This window comes from Carassius auratus, chromosome 46 (assembly GCF_003368295.1).
Source record: "Carassius auratus strain Wakin chromosome 46, ASM336829v1, whole genome shotgun sequence".
NCBI lineage: Eukaryota > Metazoa > Chordata > Actinopteri > Cypriniformes > Cyprinidae > Carassius > Carassius auratus.
Window position 1 is genome coordinate 5,367,641 of NC_039288.1, and position 23,030 is coordinate 5,390,670.

Below are 23,030 nucleotides of genomic sequence, written 5' to 3' on the forward strand. Positions count from 1 at the left end.
TCCTGCTGAACCTGTAATGAAGGTCTTTAATGAGTGCTATCTTTATGAGATTGCATGATTGGCGTGATCTGTCACTGTCTCTGGACTGCATCAGGCAGATACCACCCTGTCATTCAGCCCAATGATCGACCCTCCGCTCTCAGGTCAGTGGTAATGCAGCACTAGCACAGTGTGGAAGGGATCAGACCCGAATGGAGAGCAGAGGCTCCTGAGGTGTCTTTTTCATAGGGGCGTCCCAAACCCTCGGCAGGACATGATGGGGGTCTGTTATAATCCCACACCATTCACTTTCTATGCTAATAGCGGAGGGCTAATGAGGGGATGACCTCACTCTAAGGTTAACATCAGCTGACCCTGACACAGCTAAAGGAAATGGAGGGGGGGGGGGGGGGGTTGAATAGGTTACATGCAATTTCATTTGTATTTTGTTATATATAAGAGTAGAAAAATATTTATGTTGATCAAAAGTGGATAATTTACACTGACATACACATAGCAAAGCGGAGCGACATGCTAAGCTCCATTTATAACTATTTTAAACTGCTTTTCATTATTTTGCATACATAAGGATTAGATATTTGAATTAACCCAAAACTATGTGTCAAACGTCCGTATGTAACTTGTCCTGTACCATTTGTGCTATAATCATGAATTATACACTCTCTCACAACAACTTGGCTTGTTGAAAAGAGAAGTAATATTAATTTGACAAGAGATCAGTTGTGCACTCTTAACTGGCAAACTGGGAAAATATCCCATAGTCTTGCATTGATAGAGAGAGATGAGAGAGTCACCATATTTGACAAATAATGTGTATGTGTTAAAGAACCATGAACCTTAAAATCAGAAAACCATACTAACCACATGGTAACTCCCTGGCAACCATCCACAACACATTTACTGGTTATTTCATATTTATTTTTATACATGCATTAAATAATAATAAATCTTTGCAGGGCTGTAATTAAACTTCAAACAGAGATCTAATAGGGAATTAAAAATAGTGTAAATATATTTAATAATTATTATAATAATAATAGAAAACTAAAAATATATATTTTTCTTATAAAATTGAACCTTTAAATGCAAAAATAGTGAAAAAGTAGATAAGTGTCAAACATTTTATAATAATATTAAATAGCATAAGATGATGATGATAATAGAAAACAATATTTTACAATACAAATCAGTTTAAATCATTAAATATAATAATAATAATAATAATAATAATAATAAGAAGAAGAAGAAGAAGAAGAAGAAGAAGAACTACATGTAAACATTTTGTTAATGTTGTCAAAATCAAGTTAGTTTTTTTTGCCTGATCTTGCCTGAAAAACCATGTCATGTTGCATTTTTCCAAAACTATCTCTTCAACCTTAGATTAAATGTCACGACTTGTTACTCAAAGGCTTGTGAGTAATCCATCAGCATCACTCCGGCTGATCTTCCTGTGGCTTATTCTCCGGCTCACGATACTCCCCTAATCATGACAAGTGTCTCTCTTGTTCGAGTCATTACTTTAGCCTGAGGAGAGAGTTTGTAATTGAGGTCCGTTCTCTTTTGTGTGAAGTTCATTAGAAAGTTAATTCTCACAGTTTGGAGGAAATGTACGATTTAAATAACAAGTGAAATGCAAATGGCTCATTTGGATTGGAGACAAAGGCACCTGATGGGAGCTAATGGATTACACATCAGGAGAATACTTCAACTAATTAGTCAGTACAAATATTTGGCCAGCTAATTATGCAGCCAAAGAAATGTTATTTTTGGAAAGCAGATGCAGATAGACCACAGTTTTAATGTGTGAAATAAAGCAGCATGGCAATATGGAAGAAAAACTCAATTTTGGCAGCAAGTGTTTCCTAACTGGGCTCAATGTGTGCATTATAAAAAGGCCTTTTTCAGGTCATAAGGGACACAGAGCAGCTGAGCATGGCTTCTCACCTCTCAGTTGGGTTCCCTTTTCTGTATTCAGTGTCTTCCGCATTGAATTCACAAACTAATGCAAACAAAAACAACTACGATGTTGAAAAACAATTCCCACAACAAAACCTAGTAAATAACAGTGGTGTGGAAGAAAAGCAGCATAGCATTTTATTATCCATCACCTGCAGGGAATTCACTTCACTATGGTGAGCACTTCAGCCCTAGTTGGTCCATTCATCAACTTAAGATTTGAGCCCTTTTTTGGATGACAACCTTATGGTTTAAATCAACTAATGAATAGGTCAATAATCAGGGATGTGTTTGTTATTGACTTATCTGAGTGTTAACCTATTGAAAGACCATAAAATAAAAAGTATTGTATGAGTTTATGAAATGTCTGTGCCTGTGGGTATTATATTTAATATATGATATGCATTATGTTATTTATTATTTTTTACACTACCAGTAAAAAGTTAGGAATAATATATATATTTTATTTTACTATATTTGAAAGACTGTTATGCTCAGCAAGACTGCATAAAAAAAACCCAGTAACAACCGAAATATTGTGAAATATTATTGCCATGTAAAATAATTGTTTTCTATTTAAATATATTTTAAAATATAATTTATTTCTGTGATGGTAAAGCTGAATTTCTTCAGTGTCACACGATCCTTCAGAAATCACTAATATAATATGCTAATTTGCTACTTAGTTATTATCAGCTGTAATTGGCAATGAAGTATTAATGGTTCTATTGCTATCAATTATTATAATAATTTTTTTAACTTTTTGCTGCTTAATATGTTTGTGGAAACCATGGTACATTTTTTTTCAGGATTCTTTGATGAAATGAATGTTAATTTAATCAGCATTTATTTGCAATAGATTTTTTTAAACATTCTATATATATATATATATATATATATATATATATTTAATAAAAACAACCTATTACAACATTTCTATTTCAACTGCAAATATGTAAAACCGTGAATACAATTATATGCCATTTAAATGAAGTGTTATAGTGTAAAGTGAAGTGTAAGAAATATTATATATTTAATAGTTTGTATTTTTATTTTAGATTAGATGAGAAAATTAAATATAAAGTAAATGTAAATAAAAGAACCAATTAGAAAAAGTATTTTCAAATGTGTGCCAATTAACATCTTGTGGCACCTATTTGATATGCAAGTGTGTTTGAGAGTGTGTGTCTACATAAAGCAGTGGTGACCTTTGTGTGTGCTTGTGTGTGGTGTTCTGAGCACTCAAACATTACCTTAAAGTGGCTCAACACGGTCCTGTGTGTGTATGTAGAGTGTTCTCTCATTATCTGTCCGAACTAAAGAGCATTCACCGGAGAGACCGTGCCCTACTCTTATTTACCGACACACGAAAACCAAAGGTTCCAAACAATATCGAATGGATTCCTTTATCCTCACAAGTGCTCGCCATCTCCTCCACCTTTGAATATCCTCCCTTTTCAGATACCTGCACGAAAAAGGAGAGGAGAAATTTACGACAAAAGGATATCCTCAACTTTCCTCGCAAACATGGAAAGCCTAGTTTAAAGACCTTTATATGTATAAAACCTCTCATTAACTCTGCTCATGCTGTCTCCCTCGGCCTGCCGTGGCTTAAGTAGTGAGCTTTGTAAAAAAGCTACCAATTAGTCACCCATCAGCTTCAATTAGAAGAGACAAAACCTGTATAAAGATAACTCAACGAGAGCGGGAGAGAGCGAGCGCCTGCTTCACTGGGGGCCTTTCAGTGCCGAACGTACCCTCCTCACCTTGTTTCTCCTTCCCTACCTCTCTAAGAGCCCAGTGTTGTGGAGATGGGAAGCCAGGCCTTCTAGGAGTCTCAGAAGGAGGGCTATTCAGTCCCTATACCTGTTTATGGATTCTAAAGCGTTCGGCTTGCACACAATCACCCTTTGTCCTGTCGGTGCTTCCTTTAACTTAGGCCTCAACAACAGCAAGCTTTCACTAGCGCTTTCTTTCTTTCTTTCTGCGGATTGAAGAGGGGAAAAAAGAGCTGAAGGAGTGGCTTTCGCCTCATTAAAATTGAATTTACACTGTCCTGTAATTACATGGGAGGGCAACAATGTATTTCTTCCCCTCAATGAAGGTTTTTGGGGCAGTTAATTTGGTGCTTGCATTTAATCTCTTAAAGGCATTAATTAGTGTGGAGTGAAACCCTAATTTTCACTGTTGTGGCTGATGTTCGCCTGGAACTTTTCCCCTCCTGTTCTTCCATACCGACGAGGCCGGGCAAGCAAGCACAGTTAATAAAATTACCTCATTAATGACTTTTATTGCAGCACAGTGACTCATTCAGGATCTGCCATTAAGCATTAGCTTGATGTTTGAACGGGGACCGGGCAGGGGCCGCATTCACTTTCACTGGTGTTTTTCCTTCGTAGTGGGTAGTTCTAAATAATGAGGGAGGCAGCCAGTCAGATATAATTAGGAACAAGGGGCACTTCAGCAAATATTTGAAATCTTTAAAGGATGGCTCTTGTACACTGTCCATTAATTACATCCAGATGGTTTGGGGAATATTTCTGGCTGAAAAATGTCCCGTTTACCTCCTACCCCTCCAGCCCCTCTTCTTCTAATCTTAAAGGGTTAGTTAACTGAAAAATGAAAATTATGTCATTAATAACTCACCTTCATGTTGTTCCAAACCTGTAAGACCTCCATTCATCTTGGGAACACGGTTTAAGATATTTCTGATTTAACCCTGAGAGCTTTCTGTCCCTCCATTGAAAGAGTGTGTACGATATACTGTCCATGTCCAGAAAGATAAGAAAAACATCAAAGTAGTCCATGTGACTCATTCACGAGACAAGAACCGTTTCTGTCGGACGCATCCAATTCGAGAACCGAGGAGCTGATGATACTGCGCATGTGTGATTCAGTGTGAAGCAGACTAAAATATGTTCACTGCAGTAAAAACATGACTACTGGTATACCATGCTACTGAAAGATTCCCATATTACACAAATATAAACATAAATGTTCACATGTTCATGGACTGTAATCAAATACACGCATGTTAGAATAGTTTCTGTGGCTCAGAGCATTGCATTAGCGGTGCAAAAGGTCCTGGGTTCAATTCCCAGGGAACACACATTCTGGTAAAAAAAGGTTTGAATGCACTGTAAGTCGCTCTGTAAGTCACATTATTCCAGCAGCACTGGTGGCATGATTTCTTCAGGAGAAACAGATCTAAAGAGGGATGGACTTTAATTACAGCCTGGGGAACTGGGGCGCAAAACTTTTTAAAAGAGACATGGAAAGGATTTTGAGAGGAGATAACTGAGACCAGAGCTGAACATGGAATGATTTTTGAGGATTGTGCCACTCAGAAAGCAAGCCAAGGCAGTCCGGAATGAGCGTCACTGTGCCAAGTAGCCCTTGTAAACGGGGTGAGATAAAAAGGGGGAGTTGATGTCAGGTACATCTCCATCCAAAATAAACAGAGGCTATGAAATCTAAAATTAAGAGCCGCTTTTAATCATTATTAAGCAATTACTGCATCTTTTTTGCTTTCTTTAGAACTAGGCCTAAAACAAAACAAGGAAAGTAAATAGTTCAGTCTTAATGAATGTGTTTAGAATGGCGGCATGAGAGACTAAACACTAATTCAAGCTGTCTCCATTGTCTATTTTACATTTATTAGATTATATTGAGTGAGTGAAGTGCTTACAAAAGGCATTTTGTGTTTACTTCACTATCCACCTGATTATTGATCTTATTAGCAGGTGGGAAATGAAGACACAAACTATAAAGGCACTCAGTGACCTGTGCTGTGTTAGAATGAAGTGACGAATTTACTCAGCATCACAACGCATTAATCATTAAATTCGTTCTACTACAGGACGGGAAAAGTCTGGAGCTTGTGTGTTGTTGCCATCTTGTGGAACACTCACCTCACAGCATTGTATGCAATATTTTACGATTATAATACACCTCTGCTGCAATCTAGTGGTTAAATAGCCACACAACAAAGAGTCTGCAATAAAAAAAAGACAATAAAAAGAAACCAAATCAAACCTGGCAGAGTATATAAACAGAAAATAAAATGAAATCAAATAAAAACCAAGCAGATCATTTTTAATAAAGAATAATATATATATATATATATATATATATATATATATATGTGTGTATATATATATATATATATATATATATATATATACACACATATACACTGTAAGACAAAATGGCATGGGAAACACTGCATTTGCAATTAAACTGTGCAATGTACATATATTATTCATTCACAATTTGCAAAGGAGACCAAGTACCAAAAAAAATATGAATCGTTTCACTTAGTCAAATCAAAATATTGTCTTTGCATTCACACAGTACTCACAGCTCAAAATGATGTTTTGATGAAGTCTGTATAAATGGCCTGCAGGGTGAACTGGCTGCAGTTGTTGGCTGGTTACTTCAGACAGTTTCTCTTCATGGGCCATTAATGTGTGGCTCTAACACGGATCAGTACGATTTAACCATGAAATGTGGAGGGGAAGACAGTGTCAGAATCAAACGGGTGCCCACCGCTGGGAATAAAGGTAAGAGGCCAGTCAAGCATGTTTGAATCCGATTTCCAAGCTTCAATTGCAAGTAATAAAGAGTTTAGTTAACCTCATCTATGATAAATGTTCACAGGACAAACAGATTTGACATTATATACAGGTTATGTTTGAAATATTAACCCATAATTCAATGTCTTTGACCTGACCTTGCATTTTTAGTGTGATGGGTGGCATGACTGTTTTCAGCACGGATTATAGGAATTGTTTCTTGAGCAGCAAAGCAGCATATTATACTGATTTCTGAAGGATCATGTGACTGGAAACTAGAGTAATGGCTGTTGAAAATTCAGCTTTGTCATCACAGGAATAAAATACATTTTATTTACAATACTACTGTATTTTTGATTCAATAAATGCATCAATGGTGAGCATAAATACTTCTTTCAAAAAATATTAAAACATCTTACAGACCCCACATTTTTAACTGTAGTGTATATTATTATATGATTTATTTTTGTATAAAAATGTCATAACTAATAAGCCCAGTTAAATTAGAGATCAAAAAAAGATATTATGGCAAATATTGCCTCTAAATCATTTGACACACTGGAAATGGAAGGTCCAGGTGAAAGCACCAAGCACTCAGAGGTATTCTGCAGGGATTGGTATTCGGCCCACTTTTATTTTACCTGATGTTCCAGTTTTACAAGGCTTGCAGAGCGTTAACAGACAGTCACTCCTGGAGTTTGTTAGTCATGTCAACACCTATGGAAAACAGATCCTATAGAAAATGCAGAAGCAGCTATCTATGATCTTGTTTTCCTCAGAGATAAATGAGTATACAGGAAGGTCAAATGGCAATGACGTTCCATAGCTGTGAACCGCTTCATGAACTGTGAGGGGAAGTATAAAAAAGAGAGAGTTGAGAGAGAGGGCAAGGTGTTTAATAGGTGAGGACAACAGAGCTGTTGAAAACCCTCACTCAGTGTCCTCTATTATTGCTAAACCTTGGGTTTAAACTCAGTGTAATATTGTATAGAGTGCCTGAGATATATATATATAGTAATATAATGATTCGGTGCTCTAAAACAATGCTTATTATTATCAATGTTGAAAACAGTTCCTGTTTAGTGCTTAATATTTTTGTGTGGAAACTGTGATACATTGTTTGGATTCTTTAATGAATAGAGAAGAACGGCATTTATTTAAATCAGACTTTTTTTATCTGATCAATTTAATGCACACTTGCTGAATTTAAATATTATTTCAAATAATAACAATAATAAAATATGCCTGACCCCAAATTCTTTAAAGGTAGCATGTTGCACATTCTATATAATTAGAATAAAATAGTTTTAAAGGATTTTAATTCTTATTAAGTATTAATTTTTAGAAGTATTTTTGGAACTAAAAAAATATTTGTAACTATTTCTTGAGCTAGAAAATAAGAAATCAGTGGTTAAAAGGGATTCGATTCTTAATGTTTCCGTGAATCTGGCCCTAACAAGAGAACCATGGTATATGTAACCTGTTATTTGGTAGACAAATGACACATTCAAAATGCCCAAAATACAAAATGCACATCCTTTATATTATAAAAATAGAAATTTCATACAATGAAATACATTCAGCCTTTTTTCAGCATACAGTTAAATAGTCGTTCTGTGATATTTACACTCCTCATTCTCTCTACGATCAGTTCTTTCTTTCAGTTCTGCCACTCTTTGAGGGCAATCTTTAAATTGGCCAATCTGGATTATTTGAGGTTTGGGGCAATTTCCTCTTCCTGTTGCTCTTAGGTGGGATCTTGGGTTTGTGGTCTTCACCAGAGCCAAAGTCCAGGCTTTCCTGGGTGTCCCTCCAATTGTCCGGGGCAGATGGGAAATCCTCTACGGAGTGCAACGGTCTGCTGAACACTTTGTTCTGCAACTCTGCGATGTCATTACGAATGTCAGCCATCATGAGTAACAGGAAGTCGAAGGATCCTGGTGGGCCCTGGAAATATAATAATTATATATATATATATATATATATATATTTATTTATTTATTTATCTCACCATAGCAGCTTGTCTACACTGCCACCAAATAGGCTTAATAAATAAAACATAACATAGAATTTATAGCTATTTAAATGGTGAGACTTAAAAAATATTCAACTATTTTGATTTTGCAGAAGATTTTTTTTTAACAAGTCATACCATTTAAATGAATATAATATAATATTATAATATAATATTATATTTATTATTATATTTATTAATTTTTATTCATTTATTTTTTATTTTAAGCATTCTACAGATTTTGATAAAATAATGCATGCAAAAACACTACAAATAGGAAATGAAAATATTTACCCATTATTTTGTTTTGTTGTTTGTTTCCTATTTCCAGTGATTTTTGCATTCATTTTTTAGAATAGCAAAATCCATAGAATTGTCTATATATTTAAAAATAATTAATGATTTTTTTTTTATGTAGAATTTATTTTAATTAAAAGGGTAATATAAAGTTTCTGCAAAAGGAAGTGGCAATACAAAAAAAAGAAGAAATATAATTTATAATAATTTAAATGGCAGATGATTCTACATGTATTAATTTTGAAAATATTTTGCGGTTCTAAAATAATTTCAAATATAAAAATTAAAATACATATTAAAAAAACAAAAAAAACAATCATAATACCAAAATCACGAACATGTGTTAATGAATTATACTTTTTACTTGTACTAGTAATAGATTTTTTTATTATTATTAATTTTATTATATATATATAAAAAAAAGGTACACATCCACAAATATAACAATTACAATATGGCTCAATTACCCATTTCCCCCGCAATTTCTTTTTTATTTGAATTTACATTGAGATATAATGTATTTGTAAAATAAATATATACTTTTCCAGTAAAGTATAAAAAGGCAAAGCAAATTTCACAAGGTGGTAGAAGAGTTTTTGGGTCTGTTTTCAAGAAAAATAAATCTTTTAAACTTGATTTTGTGGATAATCACAATAGGATATCTGCTAAGAAAGACAGACAGAAAGACAGATTAAGTGTGATCAAGGGTAAGAGTGAGAGAGACGAACACAGACAAATATATTTCAGACATAAGAACCATGAGAGAGAGTGCCATGATGTTCTTACAGGCGGTCCGGAAGGGCCGGGGACCCCTCTCTCTCCCTGGAGAAACCAAACAAATATTTGGGTTAGCAGGATTACAGTAAAGAAGCCATGAGAAGTCCAATGGGACAGTTATTGCCTGCTATCTCTCAGTAACATGATCACACATGAGAAAACAAGCCAACACTGGCCACATCACAATCAGACATCTCTTCTCCCGTCATTCAGCAAATGAATCATCACTGCACAATGCAATTTAGCTTGCATGTAAAACCAATAGACAGAAACAAGTTTATTCAGCATCTGAGTGTATATATAAATGTTATCTTAGCAGTGTTTCTGCGCACCATTTAGAGCTGGTCTCTAGTTCATTTGGGCTGAGGTATGGCAGTAGGTACCACACAGACAGACGTTGTGAGATATCGACCCCTCTGTGGGCATTATGTAGGGTCAGGGTTCACAAAGAGGTAGTAAGTGGCCCAGATGTTTTTGATTTGTGAATATATAAGCCAAAAAAACCTTCTATACAAACATGTAACAGAAGTCTACACACTACATGGATCAACCTTGAACCTATGCATGCACATGCATGTCAGAAAACTAACAAAACATTGGAAAAGCATGCTAAAGTAGGCCTAAATATGTGAAGGTGAATGCTTAAGGCTAAGCTAGTTAGTTTTAGTTGTGTTCTGAAATGTCTAAAAGTGAAATTCATGAAGCAACATGGTACATTGGTGTGAAGAATTTACTTTTACAGCCAGTTTCAATTATAATCAAGGGACAATCAATCTGGTTAAAGTTAGTTAAACTGTTGACATATTTATTGCTTGCTACGTGAATAACAACATCCAGTTTATTGCACTGACTAGGGGTGTAACAATACACTCATGTCACGATTCAGTTCAATACAAAATACTGATCTCACAATAAACTGAAATGGTTTTAAACAATATATAATTACTTCTAAGACTTAGATAAACAGTTAGAAAAAGTACTGTTCATTAAAATGCTAAATTTACACGAGGAATGGACTACGTGTGTCAAAGAGTATATGTTTTATTAAGTTTTGTTTTTTGAATTTAGAAAACACTTTATTTTACAATGTCCTTGTTACATGTAGTTACTACAATAAAAACTATAAATGATGGATAATTACATGCCATTAACCCTAAACCAATCCTTAATCCTAACCCTATAGTACGTACATGTAATAGTTAATTAATATTACTCACTTAAATGTATAATTACACTGTAACAAGCAGTGTTGGGAAAGTTCACTTTCTACATGAACTACATGAAGTTCAATTCACAAATTTTAAAATGAACTAGTTCAGGTCATAGTTCAAACTACAAAATTTTGAACAAATTTCACTAGTTCATAGTTCTTTTTTTCCATATGTTGCTGCGAGCTATTATTTTGAAAAATTATTGCCACAGCCCATATAGAATCACAGACAGCAATTTTTTTTTTAATCAGTTTTAACAATGAAGCTATGCGTCAGATTTCATTTTCATATCCAATTTTGAATCCTTATCCAACCAAGGGTTTACATTAGCATTGAGGGGACAGCATTTCCCCATTGTTGCTTTTGGTGGTGTTGCCAGATTTGGTGTTTTTCCGCTACATTATATTAAGACCCGTTTACGGTGTGTTTTAGCCGGGTTTTCACCTCGAAGGCTCTATAGAAATCTGGCACCCTATTGAACAAAGTTAACCTGAGAGAGCGTGCCGTTCACAGACACCAGAATGAACGAGTTGACAGTAACATTCATCAGGCATTAATACAGCATGTTCAGTTCACGTTCGCCAAAAATATGAACGAGTTCATGAACTATTGTTCAATGAACGCGTTCAGGCACAACACTGGTAACAAGGACACCTTAAATCAAAAGGTGTAACCTTAATTTACTACTTATAATTAATAATCACGAAAGCCCAAATGTGTGTCGACCTGAGTTTACGTTATTTGATGTTGATTTAAATCCATCTAAAATTTCCTTTTGAGTGAACTACACACAATACGTATTGTCGCTATGCTATATTGCTACATTTTTGTATTGCAATAGGCCTATATTGTGAGAATATATTGTTACACCTCTAGAATAGATATTTAAAGGCAGCTTTTTAACAACACAGTAATGCAAATATCACATTATATTTCTACAAAATTAAGTGCGCTTGCAAATATCTTGAACATTTGCAAAGACATTTGTGTAATTGTGAACAGCATGTTTCTGGTTTCTTTTTGAGAATAGTCTTGTTGACTTTAAAATACCTGCCTCAATTCTTCTATAACTTGAACAAATTTTGATATAAAAAAATAAAAAAAAAGATTTCTAGTATTGTTTTACATTAGACCATGAGCAAGCAGATCACTTGTAACCGTTATCTGTGGTGCATGTGAAATCCCCCCGTGTATTTTTATTCAATATCTGGACTAATCATAATTCATTTCAAAAACTTAATAATGATGTTCGGACATTCTGAAATCTGTGCAATTCGTCCTGCTATCTATGATGTCATATTTGAATATTTTGCTCTTTGGTCATCGACCCAATGCCATCCAACAGATTATTACATTAGTGATTGGTCACCATTGACCTTAAATTTCTTTATCCTGTTTTTTTCCAAATCTTTGGACTCCAGACATGAAAAACAGCCCATGGCCACAGCATTGAAAAGTAGTGGACGGAGATAAAGATAGAAACATACCTTCATGCCATCTCTCCCTGGAGCCCCGGGTGGACCCTATGAACACAAAACACAAAATCATCCTAATTAAACACAAAACCATGCAGATTTACTAAAAAAACCCACAGCACAAATATATAGGTTTAATTTTGTATGACTGCACAAGGGAATGGTTTATTACTTTATTAAAAATGCTTTATTAAAAATATAATTTTTTTTTATTTTTTACAATTGTTCATGTTTAAAAGTTCAATTTAGAAATGTTAACTGCTAAAAAAAAAATCAATCATACTGTAAAAATATTGATTGTAAATGCATTGATTGTAAATATTTTTAAAAAGAATGATTGAATAAATAAAAACATCTATGTTTAAAAGTTAATCTCTGAGAAGGCTTCATAAAATAGATTTTATCTGACCAAAACCATATGACCGCAAAAGGCCAAACAAAGGACCCTTGGCATATTTATATTAATTTAATTATATATTTGATGGTCCTATTAATTCAACTCAATGACTCAATATTTTCACACATCAAATCATGCCTGTCAAGATCTTTAGGGCAGATCTGAACAATATTTGTACCAGAATGGAAAACCTGATTCATCGATCTAAAAATACTTAATTGAACTCTGGGTTTTTATGTGGGCGATTAGAGAGAGCTGGTTCTGTGCCAACTGCAATATCAGCAGTGTTTGAGTAAAGACCACAGAGTGAATGTGTTCATGGGTGGAGCGGTTGTGACAGACAGGGGAGGCCCATGAGTACACATGTTCAGGTTTTGGACTTGTATTTATGCGCATACAAAACACAACTCAACCTCACAGACGCAACTGGAGGCAGCACCTTAGACCGTGTTTTCCAAGAACACGGTTCCAAACTGCACTGTTCTTACAACAGACTGAAACTGTGAGCCCTCTAGAACTAAATTCATGTTATGAGCCAAGACTCCAGAGCAATGAAAGGCTCATGTTTCTACATATAGGATTCATAAATTATTAAAATATTTCAGAAGTGTATTTCTTCACTGACGACTCTTGCTTCAGTGATTAGGTCGATTGCATTAAAAAGGTTGATTATCAGAAAGGGTTAACAGTCGGCACACTGGCCAAAGAAAGCAAACCATGTGAAGTAACGCAGTCAGCCTTTTCCCTGTTACTGCCATTATCATTTGTCAACATCCAGAGGTAGGATGAATGTTGTGCTTCAGAATCTTGAAAAATGTATTGTTTCTATACGCAAACTATAAAAAAGGCTTGGCTCACAACCAGCTTTCTGGTAGGAAATATATCAGGCAACAATCAAAAAGAACAGGGGGATCAAACGTGATAAAGGAGGACAGATCTTGTTAGAAAAAAAAAACCAAGGATGAAAGTGATTCCGGTTACCCGCCCTAGTTTCCACTCCACCTGCAAAGACGCCCCCCTTCAGAGAGTCAGAGGTCATCCAGCTGAAGGTCAGGGGGTTTAGGGGACACGTGATCAAACGCTAGCCCAGACGGTGACCCAGCTAGGCTTGAGCTGATAGCATGATCTGAAAGTCTGGAGAGCTGAATATCTGCTGCTTTACTGCAGCTAAACACTTTGACAAATTTTATTCACATTTCTACTTATTTAAAAAAATAAATAATAATAACATTTAATCATTTATAATGTTATTGGTAAAATTTGTTAAATAAAATATCAAAACAATAATAAAACATTTTATTTTAATACATTTTAATATTAATGTTACAAGTTAAATATTAATATTTAATTAATTTTGTATTTACATTTTTAAATAAAAAAATGTTCGTTTAGATTATAAAAAATGTCTGGATGTTAAAGTGACACTTTGTAACTTAAAACCACATTCCTAATTTATTTGAATAAAAAAAAAAATGCAAATGCATATTATATTAATTCATAATGTTAATATTAAAATATATTAAAATAATAACAAAATAATTGAACAATATTAATGTATTACATATTAATGTTTTTAAATTAAGAATGTTGATTTAATTATTATTATTATAATCCATGCTTTAAAGTAAAAATTTAGATAAAATAAATATTTAGTAGTCGAATTTCTATGAAATATTACAATTAATAATAATAATAATAATAATAATAATAATAATAACAATAATAATAATGATAATAAATGTAGTATATTTTTATGTAGTATATAAAAGAGTATATTTACAATCAATTCAGTAGTGTTGTTGTTGTAGTTTTTTTTTTATATCAGTCACAAACATTGCTTTATATGTGTGAAAAGAAACAAAAAAATATGTTGCACTGAATTTTTTTATCATTTTAAATTTGGCCAACTTTCGTGTGTGGTCCTAAATGAAACATCAGATGTTCTGATTGGCCCATCACAACCAATCATAACAACACAGAATCTGCATAGCAAAGCCCTGGCAACCACTCCTCCACACCACGGCATCATGGTGCAACTGTAGTCTCAATCAATCACCACTGACATTCCTTTAAGAACATACAATGGAGTTGATTTGTACTCTTAACAATACACTTTGAATGGATGATGGGATATTATGTGAGCAATATGTTGAAATTGAGACTACACATATGATACAGAATTTAATTGGTTGTGTCAGTTTGATATGGCACACGGATTAACAAAATCATTTTAATGGTACTTCATGTCCAAAAATAAATAAATAAATAAATCACTGGCCTAGTGTGTGTTTATAAAAAAGTAAACACAGTCGGTGATGTCTTAAGTGAATGTAAATGATCAAGACATAAAAACATGTGTCAAAATATTGGATCAGTCCATTAAGCCTTGCAGTGTAACTGTGATAAATTGACACAATCTCTTTACATAAATCTACAGACACAATCGTGAGAGGCAGGATATTTTGTTGCAATCTCTTGCTCCAAAAGCCAACAACCACATATGCTGGAAGTGCAAAGACTCTTCAAATGATTCGAGTACAAATGAAACTGATCCTGCACCTTCTGATCCAGTTTCAGTCTTACAAGTCTGCTGAAACTATTAAGAGCCCGTAAAAGCAAACATGAAGTGGAACTGCATCCAAAAACAAAGATTTCCATGGCTATGAGAGCTAAAACTGACCATGTCCCAAATGAGACCAGACATTACAGACTTACTCACCATTCATGACCTTAGAGTAGAAATATTTCAAGTACAAATGCATCTGAAGTGTTTAAAGAAAACATTCGGTGACATATCCACCATCAACAACATAACAATTTGCTCAGTATATCTACAAATATCCACGGCTGCGAAAACATACTGTCAGACATTGATTCACAGCACTTGTGATTTGAGTGCGAAAAAAGTGTGTGTGTGTGAGATGATTATTCATTATGTCTGTCAGTGTGGGGAAGAATGTGTGAAGAGTAATGAGGGTTAACAGTCCGTAACAGGAAGTGTAAAGCATGTCACTGTCGAAAGCAACCAAAGGTCAGCGAGCTATAACACCTTCATGCTGTGTCTAAAAGGAAGCTCGGCTCAATAAATCTGCCAATGCTCAGCGTGAAGAACGAAGGTGCTGTGCAACGATGAAGATCAAGTGCAACTAACAATTAGGAAGTTACTCAACATCTTAAGAATGTCAGTGTAATGTGATGTTTCTAATCTTTACAGCAGGGGGGCTCAATGCTACTCCTGGAGGCCTGACTTCCAGCTGAGGTTATGTCTAAATGCCTGATCCCAGCAAGTCTAGATTTACAACACTGAGAACATGCATTTTCAAGTTTTCAAACACAACTTCTATATTAACTATATGATCCACTTCTGAAATATTGTACTATGATAATCTGCCATTTTTAGCCAAAGGCTTAGTCTATATTTATATTTTTTTGAAGGTTGGACCATTCATTTTGTTATACAAACATGAATTTGTTAATTAATGAAAAACAAATATACATATCCAGTTTTGTTATTGTTAATTAGTGCTATTAAAAATATTTTGAAATAAAGCTGATATATATTAATACTAATTATACTAGAAGAACACTGATTATATTATAGTTTTATATATTATTTTACTAAAATCGGCAAAAAAAAATAATTATTATATTATGAATTATTATTAATATAATTTTTTTAACTATATTTTAGCTTACATGCCCCCAACCCGCCCCCCATCCAATCAGTTCAAAAGCAAGTTCAAGTCTTAGTTCCCCCACTGAGGTGACTGTTACAAGAAAAAAAAAATATTTTGCAAATATTGTTTACTTTCATGTCATTTAGCTCCTTCAGGTTTGAACAGGTCTTTATTTAAGGTTTGAAGGGCCATTTGACAGTAACAGGTCTGTGTGTTTTAGGAAGACTAGAACTAAACCTTAGCAGTAAAAGCAGATTTCCATGTGTAGAATTAAGCTTCCCCTGCATTACATCCATGAACCTGCTTTAGCACATTCTTTAGTGAGTCATAATAAATATGGACACCAATCAAGACTCATATTAAAGAATGTAAACCACATGCCACCCAGATACACAAAAGATGCTGAGCCAAAGTGAGTAATCGTCACGGAGCTTAATGGTGCAGCAGAATCAACTGGAACTGGAAAACAACACCAGTGCAGTGTGTCCCAAGCGAAACATCAAGAATTAATGGAGAAGTGCAATTAGATTATGTGCTAATGTTAGACTAAATATTTTAATTGTTACAGATGCAGGATAATAAACTAGAGCACATTGGTCTTCAAATCTGTGACTTCAGATACTGATTACAGTTGATAATACATGGAGCTTATAGGTTACTTGTAAAGACTGATATGTACCACTGGGCCACGGCGTCCCTGTTTGATATGCGACAGGTCCGGTGAGGGTCCCATGGGCCCCATGTCGCCTCTGGGACCAGGCATGCCTGGTGGCCCCATTTGTCCTGGAGGACCAGGGGAACCTTTGGGCCCTGGGCTCCCTGAGAGAGATATACAATGTGACAGGTTTACAGAAGAATGGTATCAGGAAAAGAATGGCAAAAATAAACAGCATATTAACAAAGATCACCTGCAGGCCCAGGTGGCCCTGTAGGTCCAGGTAAAAATGGATGCGTCATCATCATCTTTTCATTGGTCATCTGTTTATTGACCTCTGTGTTGCTTGGCAATACGGCAATCTGAGGAAAGGAGAGTTACACAAAACCTACAGATCATCCAGAGTCTTACTGTTTCTTGCACCATAGGACTGGAAAAGTCTGAACAAAAAGATGAGATGAACTAGTTTTTTTTTGGTTCTGAAGCGTAATAGAACCAAAAATGCAAGATTAACAGTCAGTTTTACAAGAATAGTAATCCATAGATGAATATAAATGTCATTATTTGCTCCCTCTTATGCTGATCCAACCCCAATGTGCTGTTGTTTATTTTCTGTGGTAAGAATCTCCAAGAAAGAATCTTCATGCTGCTCTAAAATAAAATAAAATAAAATAAAAATAAATGGAAGAAAATATAAGAAATAAAATGAAAAATTAAATGAATTTTTATAAAAAATAATAATAATAAAAAAAGAATAAATAAATGGCTTAGGAATAAAGAGCACAAGCTCATAACTTTTTAGAAACCCTTGCAATATATCATAGCTTGGTCAAACTCGAATCCGTTGATCTAACTTTTACCCCTTCGCTTGGTCCTTACCTTGGTCTAACTAGTTCTTAAGACACCATTATAACAGTGATGAATTTTAAGCAATTAACCCTTAAATATTTAGAGACATAACCGTGATTAAATTTGGTTAAATTATTCCTTTGAGAAAAGGTATAAGGACATTACTGTCACCTGATAGCAACTAATCTGACAGGAGGGAATGGCTAAAATATATAACATTACAAGGTAACAAAGAGAATTATAATTTAAACCAAAGTAACGTGAGCATGTAATATGATCGATAAACTGTAACATCTGTGTACATGCTGTTCGCAAAAACAGGAAATCTCTGAACTGAGATCAGTGCCTGTCTTTTACAAGCGTTCTTCGGAGAGTATTTCACTTCAGAGGACTCATTGGAAGTATCCATTACCTTCTAACCTATGAGCTCTGGAGATCAGTACACACACACACACACACACACACACACACACACACATTCACTAGATACAGCCCTAGGCCTAGTGCATAAATCTGTTTGTCTGTGTCCAGCCCTTTGCAGTCAATTTAAATCTCATTTGTCATTGTTTCTGGTTTTGATTTTTGTCTGACTGCACATATTTCGATTCCTATGTTGCACCCAGTGCCAATGTCAACCACTTATGATGCTGCGAGAGATTAGCAGAATTATGTGCTGTGAACAGCAGTCCCTTTTGAATAAAAGATGAAGTTGAAATAAAACACTATAGTTCTGTTCCAAAACTAAGTAAACATTGCAGTCAAATGCCTACATAGTAAGCTACCTTCTAAAGCACAATCCTAACAGTTATTAAACCCCATAAATGACCGATTTAGTACCAACGCAATAGTCTTTAGACTAAAATGGTACACAATGAATTTTACTTACATTTTTATAATTTTATTAATTTTGAATTACAAGCTGACCACAAAATGTTTATAAATTTATAATAATGTTTTCTCATCAATGGATAATTTGTAACATTGCATTCTGGAACTGCATTCTCTAAAAATATCATGTCCGAAATATCATACCATATATATTTTTTAAACTGAAAAGGAAAAAAAAAAAATCCATGAATAAATCTAAAAATACATTAATAATAAATAAAACGAGCAAGCCAATATAACTTTTTCCTAACAAAGCAATAGGCAGGAAATTAAAACAATGGAGAAAAAAAAAACCTTTTAAAGCAAACATATCAATGTTTTTTTGTGTCACCTTCTCACAGAACCATAAGTCTTGCCTCACTCTCACTAGTTCATCACATATTTTACTCTCAGTTTTTCCCCCTCATAGTCTGCTGGACAACATGCACAAGAGCTATATATCATGCCGTGACCATGAGGGTGCTGAGTGGATTTGCTGACAGTCTCACTTTGTCTACAGCCCGTCTAAACTGCATCCCTGTGTTCAACGTGATTTACTAGCCTGCAGCAAGGACAGACATAAGTCACACCACCAGACTGCTCAGCTGTTCAGCCCGTGTTTTATCACTTTTTATTTTGCCTATAAAGTCACCAACACATCCCTGAAGACTTGTATAACCTAAATCTGACTTGCTTGTGAAACATTTCAGGCTGGTTCTTGTTAGGTCGGCTCACGTCTAACGCTGAGAACATGCATATAAAAGGAAATCTGTGGCTTGTTTTAGCAAATAAGTCTTTCAGGTGAAACTGGTAAAGGGCACCTTCTGTTTGAGTTGGAGAACGGTCATCTTCATCTGATGGAAGTCTTCACATGTGGCCGAGCACGTTCCTTCTTTCATGACATTGTCTGATTTCTCAAACAGTGTGGCTGCAAAAAAAAACCAACAACATGAATGTGGAGCTTAAGGAAGTTTGTCGGACAAAACCAAAATTAATCAGCGAAGTGAAAAAGTCAATCCATGATGGCAAATGTTAAGAGAATGTTATTTAATTATAAATACACATAACTGATGCAATAAAAAAAATGCATAATTAAAGCATTTCAAGCTCATTAAAAATGGACCATGTGTTTGATTTGTATGCATAGTGTGTTGTATTTTAACATAGCAATATGCTAAAATCTAATTTCAACTAATTCAAATAAAAAAGAAGTACATTTTACTAGCATTATTTTAAAAATATACTTAAAAAAAAAAGTGAAAAAAAAGTGTGAGTAGAACGTAATGTTTTTGGACATTTAATTGCATATTATTTATAATCAAGTTAAAATATCTGTTTAAATTTATATGAAATGCAATTAGTTAAGAGTGCTTTTTGACCCACTAAGGTATGTAATTTCAATTAATTTCTTATATTGTCTATGAAACATTATGTGCACACTGCCAAATTTACTGGCACACATTTATGGTAAACTAAAATATGAATGTAATTTCTAATAAAACCTGCGTGTCATGTATTTAAATATATGTGAAATGACACATTGTCAATGAAGTTGCAATTTAGTACATTTAAAATATTAACTTTAAGTGCAATATCAAACAACACAATGTGCTTTAGTATGTTTGTCAATATAAAAATAAGTGTACTTTAAAGCACTTTATAAAGGTGTACTGTTTGAGTTAGTTTTTATTTCTTTCATTTTATATCTGCAAGTACATAAAAACACACTTTTAAGATTGGAAATTCGAAAGCACATACAATACAATTAAGTGCACTTCAAAAGGGGAATCTCAAATATATGGTGTGTTTAGCTGTTGCCCCGTAGAGTGTTCTAAATAAAAAGCTTATGAGACTCCTTTTCAGTTAGTGTACTCAAGGCAGCTCACTAGGTTTTGGAACCGAGCTAAAGTTTTCATTAAAATGTCTCATAAACTTATAATAGGGATCTTAAGGTCACAATGGAAGCTCATTCCATACATGAATCATCAGAAACACACTAGCTCCTCATCAGAATGTACTAACTACTGTCATTCCTGTCAAAAGTCTGCAGAGTTCAGAAGCCCTTTTAAACTCCTACAGCAGTTTGACTAATAGCCGATAACCTCATTTAATCTACACACTGTAATCTCAGTGGTCTGGAATTCCCAGAATTCCTTTTTCGTACATCTGGATTGTTGCAAGCCCAAATGCCCTGAAAGGTCATCTTATTTTGCACTCAAATTGACCCAAAAGAGAGGAAACAGCAGACAGAAAACTCTGAATGACTGATACGCTCCACAAGAAAGCCTAAAAGTAGATGGTGTGTAGAGGAGTGGAGAGGAAGGAGTGATTGATGCTAATGCTAACCGCTAGCTGGTGTCCCAAGTCATTAACCGCGAGGGGTCAGTGAACTTCCTGCATGGAGACAGGAAGTAATGTCTTATAAATGTGTCAAACTAAGAGGAGGCTGCAGAATGTGTTTTTTTTTTTTTTTTTACCGCGAGGAGATTAAGAGCTAAACCATATCCGACATGAAATGAATGGCCCTAAAAGCTGTATCATTTTTAATAATAATTCTAATAGTAATAGTATCTGCAAAATGTTAATTATTTTACCAAAGAAAGAGGGATTTTTTATTTAGTACTGACCTGAATAAGATCTTTCCCATAAAAGACATTTACGTAGTCCATAAGAGAAAATAGTTGAATTTATAACACTGATTCTGTTCAAAAGTTTCCAAACACTTGATTCTTAATACTGTGTTGTTACCTGGATGATTCACAGCTGATTTTTTTTTGTTTTGTGTCTGCTGTTCTTCAGAAAACTCCTTCAAGTCCCACAAATTCTTTGATTTTCCAGCATCTCTTACATATTTGAACCCTTTCCTGGAGTGAAGCATCAGTGACCGTTTGAACCATTTGTAAAAGTCGCTCAGTTGTCCTCAGTGTGAAAAAGATGGATCTCAAAATCATACATTCATTGTCGGCAAGGGTTCAAATATGCAATAGATCCAGGAAAACCAAAGAATTTGGTAATTACTCAAATACATGAAGGTAATTTACATTTCATATCCACTCGGCTTATTTTCTGCCCATCTTTCTTTGTGTTTGCATTGCTTTAACTAGATTATGCATCCATGACCTGTCAAGGCATTTAGACCTCACTCAATCCTTTCCACACCTGCTTGATGGAGAGATCTGTGGATAGACAGGTCCAGACAGGAAAATGAATATATCTGGTTCTCTGTGCTCTATTTAAAACCTTAAAAACTTGCAAAAGCAGCTCCTAAATGGGAAAGTGGCTCTCAAACTGAACAAAAATCAGAAAACGGTGGAAATTAACTACAATCCCATGAAGCACTGCGTATTCCGTGAAAAAAAAAAAACACCCATTGCTACTCAGTATAAAATTACTGACTAAAAACCACTGAAACGGAGTATAAATACAGAAAATTCTAAGTTTGACAAAATTCTTTACAAAAACATATTACTGCCAAGTTGATTCATTAACTTTTATATGTTAACAATGATTTCTCGGGATTTCACTACAGCAATTATTTCATCAGTTAAAATCTGAACGTCTGAAAGAGGTGTTAGTGCACAGTTTCAGGTCGTGAACCGCTTTGCAGGCCCACAAACGTCTGGGAAACTCCAGAAGAAAAGAAGACAGACCAAAAAGAAAGCAAGCAAGCTAAAGTAAAAGAACAAAGAGTGTTGCTGAGACAGACAAACAAAGATCCAGAGAGTACACTCACCTCGCTCGCCCTTGGTGCATGTTTTCCCATCATCCTCTAGGTAGAAGCCCTTCTCACACTCACACTGGTAGCTGCCAGGGGTGTTCACACAGATCTGTGAGCACACCGTCTCGTTATTGTTGGCACATTCATCAATGTCTAACGCAAGAACAGAGAGTGAAAGTGTGAGGGATGGAAAGTTGGCAAAGTGCAAAAGACGTGATGTTTGCTCCTGGGGCGGTATGGAGCGCTTCTGTCAGATCAGCCAGAGAAACAATATTTGACTCCCATCAAATCCATTTAACACTTCAGCAGTCTGGAAGGTCAGACCCTTTAAGAAACATTATTAACCCTTGTGTGGTGTTCATATTTTTGTTACTCAGCCAGTGTTCGTAGGTCTGATGGACCAGCTGCAGTTTTAGGTTTTTAATTCAACACAATCAAAAATTATGTTCAAATACTCAACAGATGTTTACTTAATCCCAATAACAAGCAGTATAAACGGCATATATGGTCAAAATCTGCCCTTTACCTTTTTTTAGATCACATTCTTGAATTAAAGTGCTAAA

General features: G+C 34.7%; 1 protein-coding gene across 1 annotated transcript in view; it reads right to left on the reverse strand.

The window, feature by feature from the left end:
* Nucleotides 1-8,052: 8,052 nt before the first annotated feature.
* Nucleotides 8,053-23,030, reverse strand: part of LOC113063945 (collagen and calcium-binding EGF domain-containing protein 1-like) — a 44,429-nt gene continuing 29,451 nt past the window's right edge. The window contains exons 5-11 of the mRNA XM_026234416.1: nt 22,483-22,620; nt 19,571-19,677; nt 17,287-17,395; nt 17,058-17,197; nt 12,317-12,352; nt 9,628-9,663; nt 8,053-8,477 (exon numbers count right to left, since the gene is read on the reverse strand). Of these exons, the coding sequence (XP_026090201.1) occupies nt 8,220-8,477; nt 9,628-9,663; nt 12,317-12,352; nt 17,058-17,197; nt 17,287-17,395; nt 19,571-19,677; nt 22,483-22,620 (824 nt within the window). The 3' untranslated portion in view covers nt 8,053-8,219. The remainder of the gene's footprint in view (nt 8,478-9,627; nt 9,664-12,316; nt 12,353-17,057; nt 17,198-17,286; nt 17,396-19,570; nt 19,678-22,482; nt 22,621-23,030) is intronic.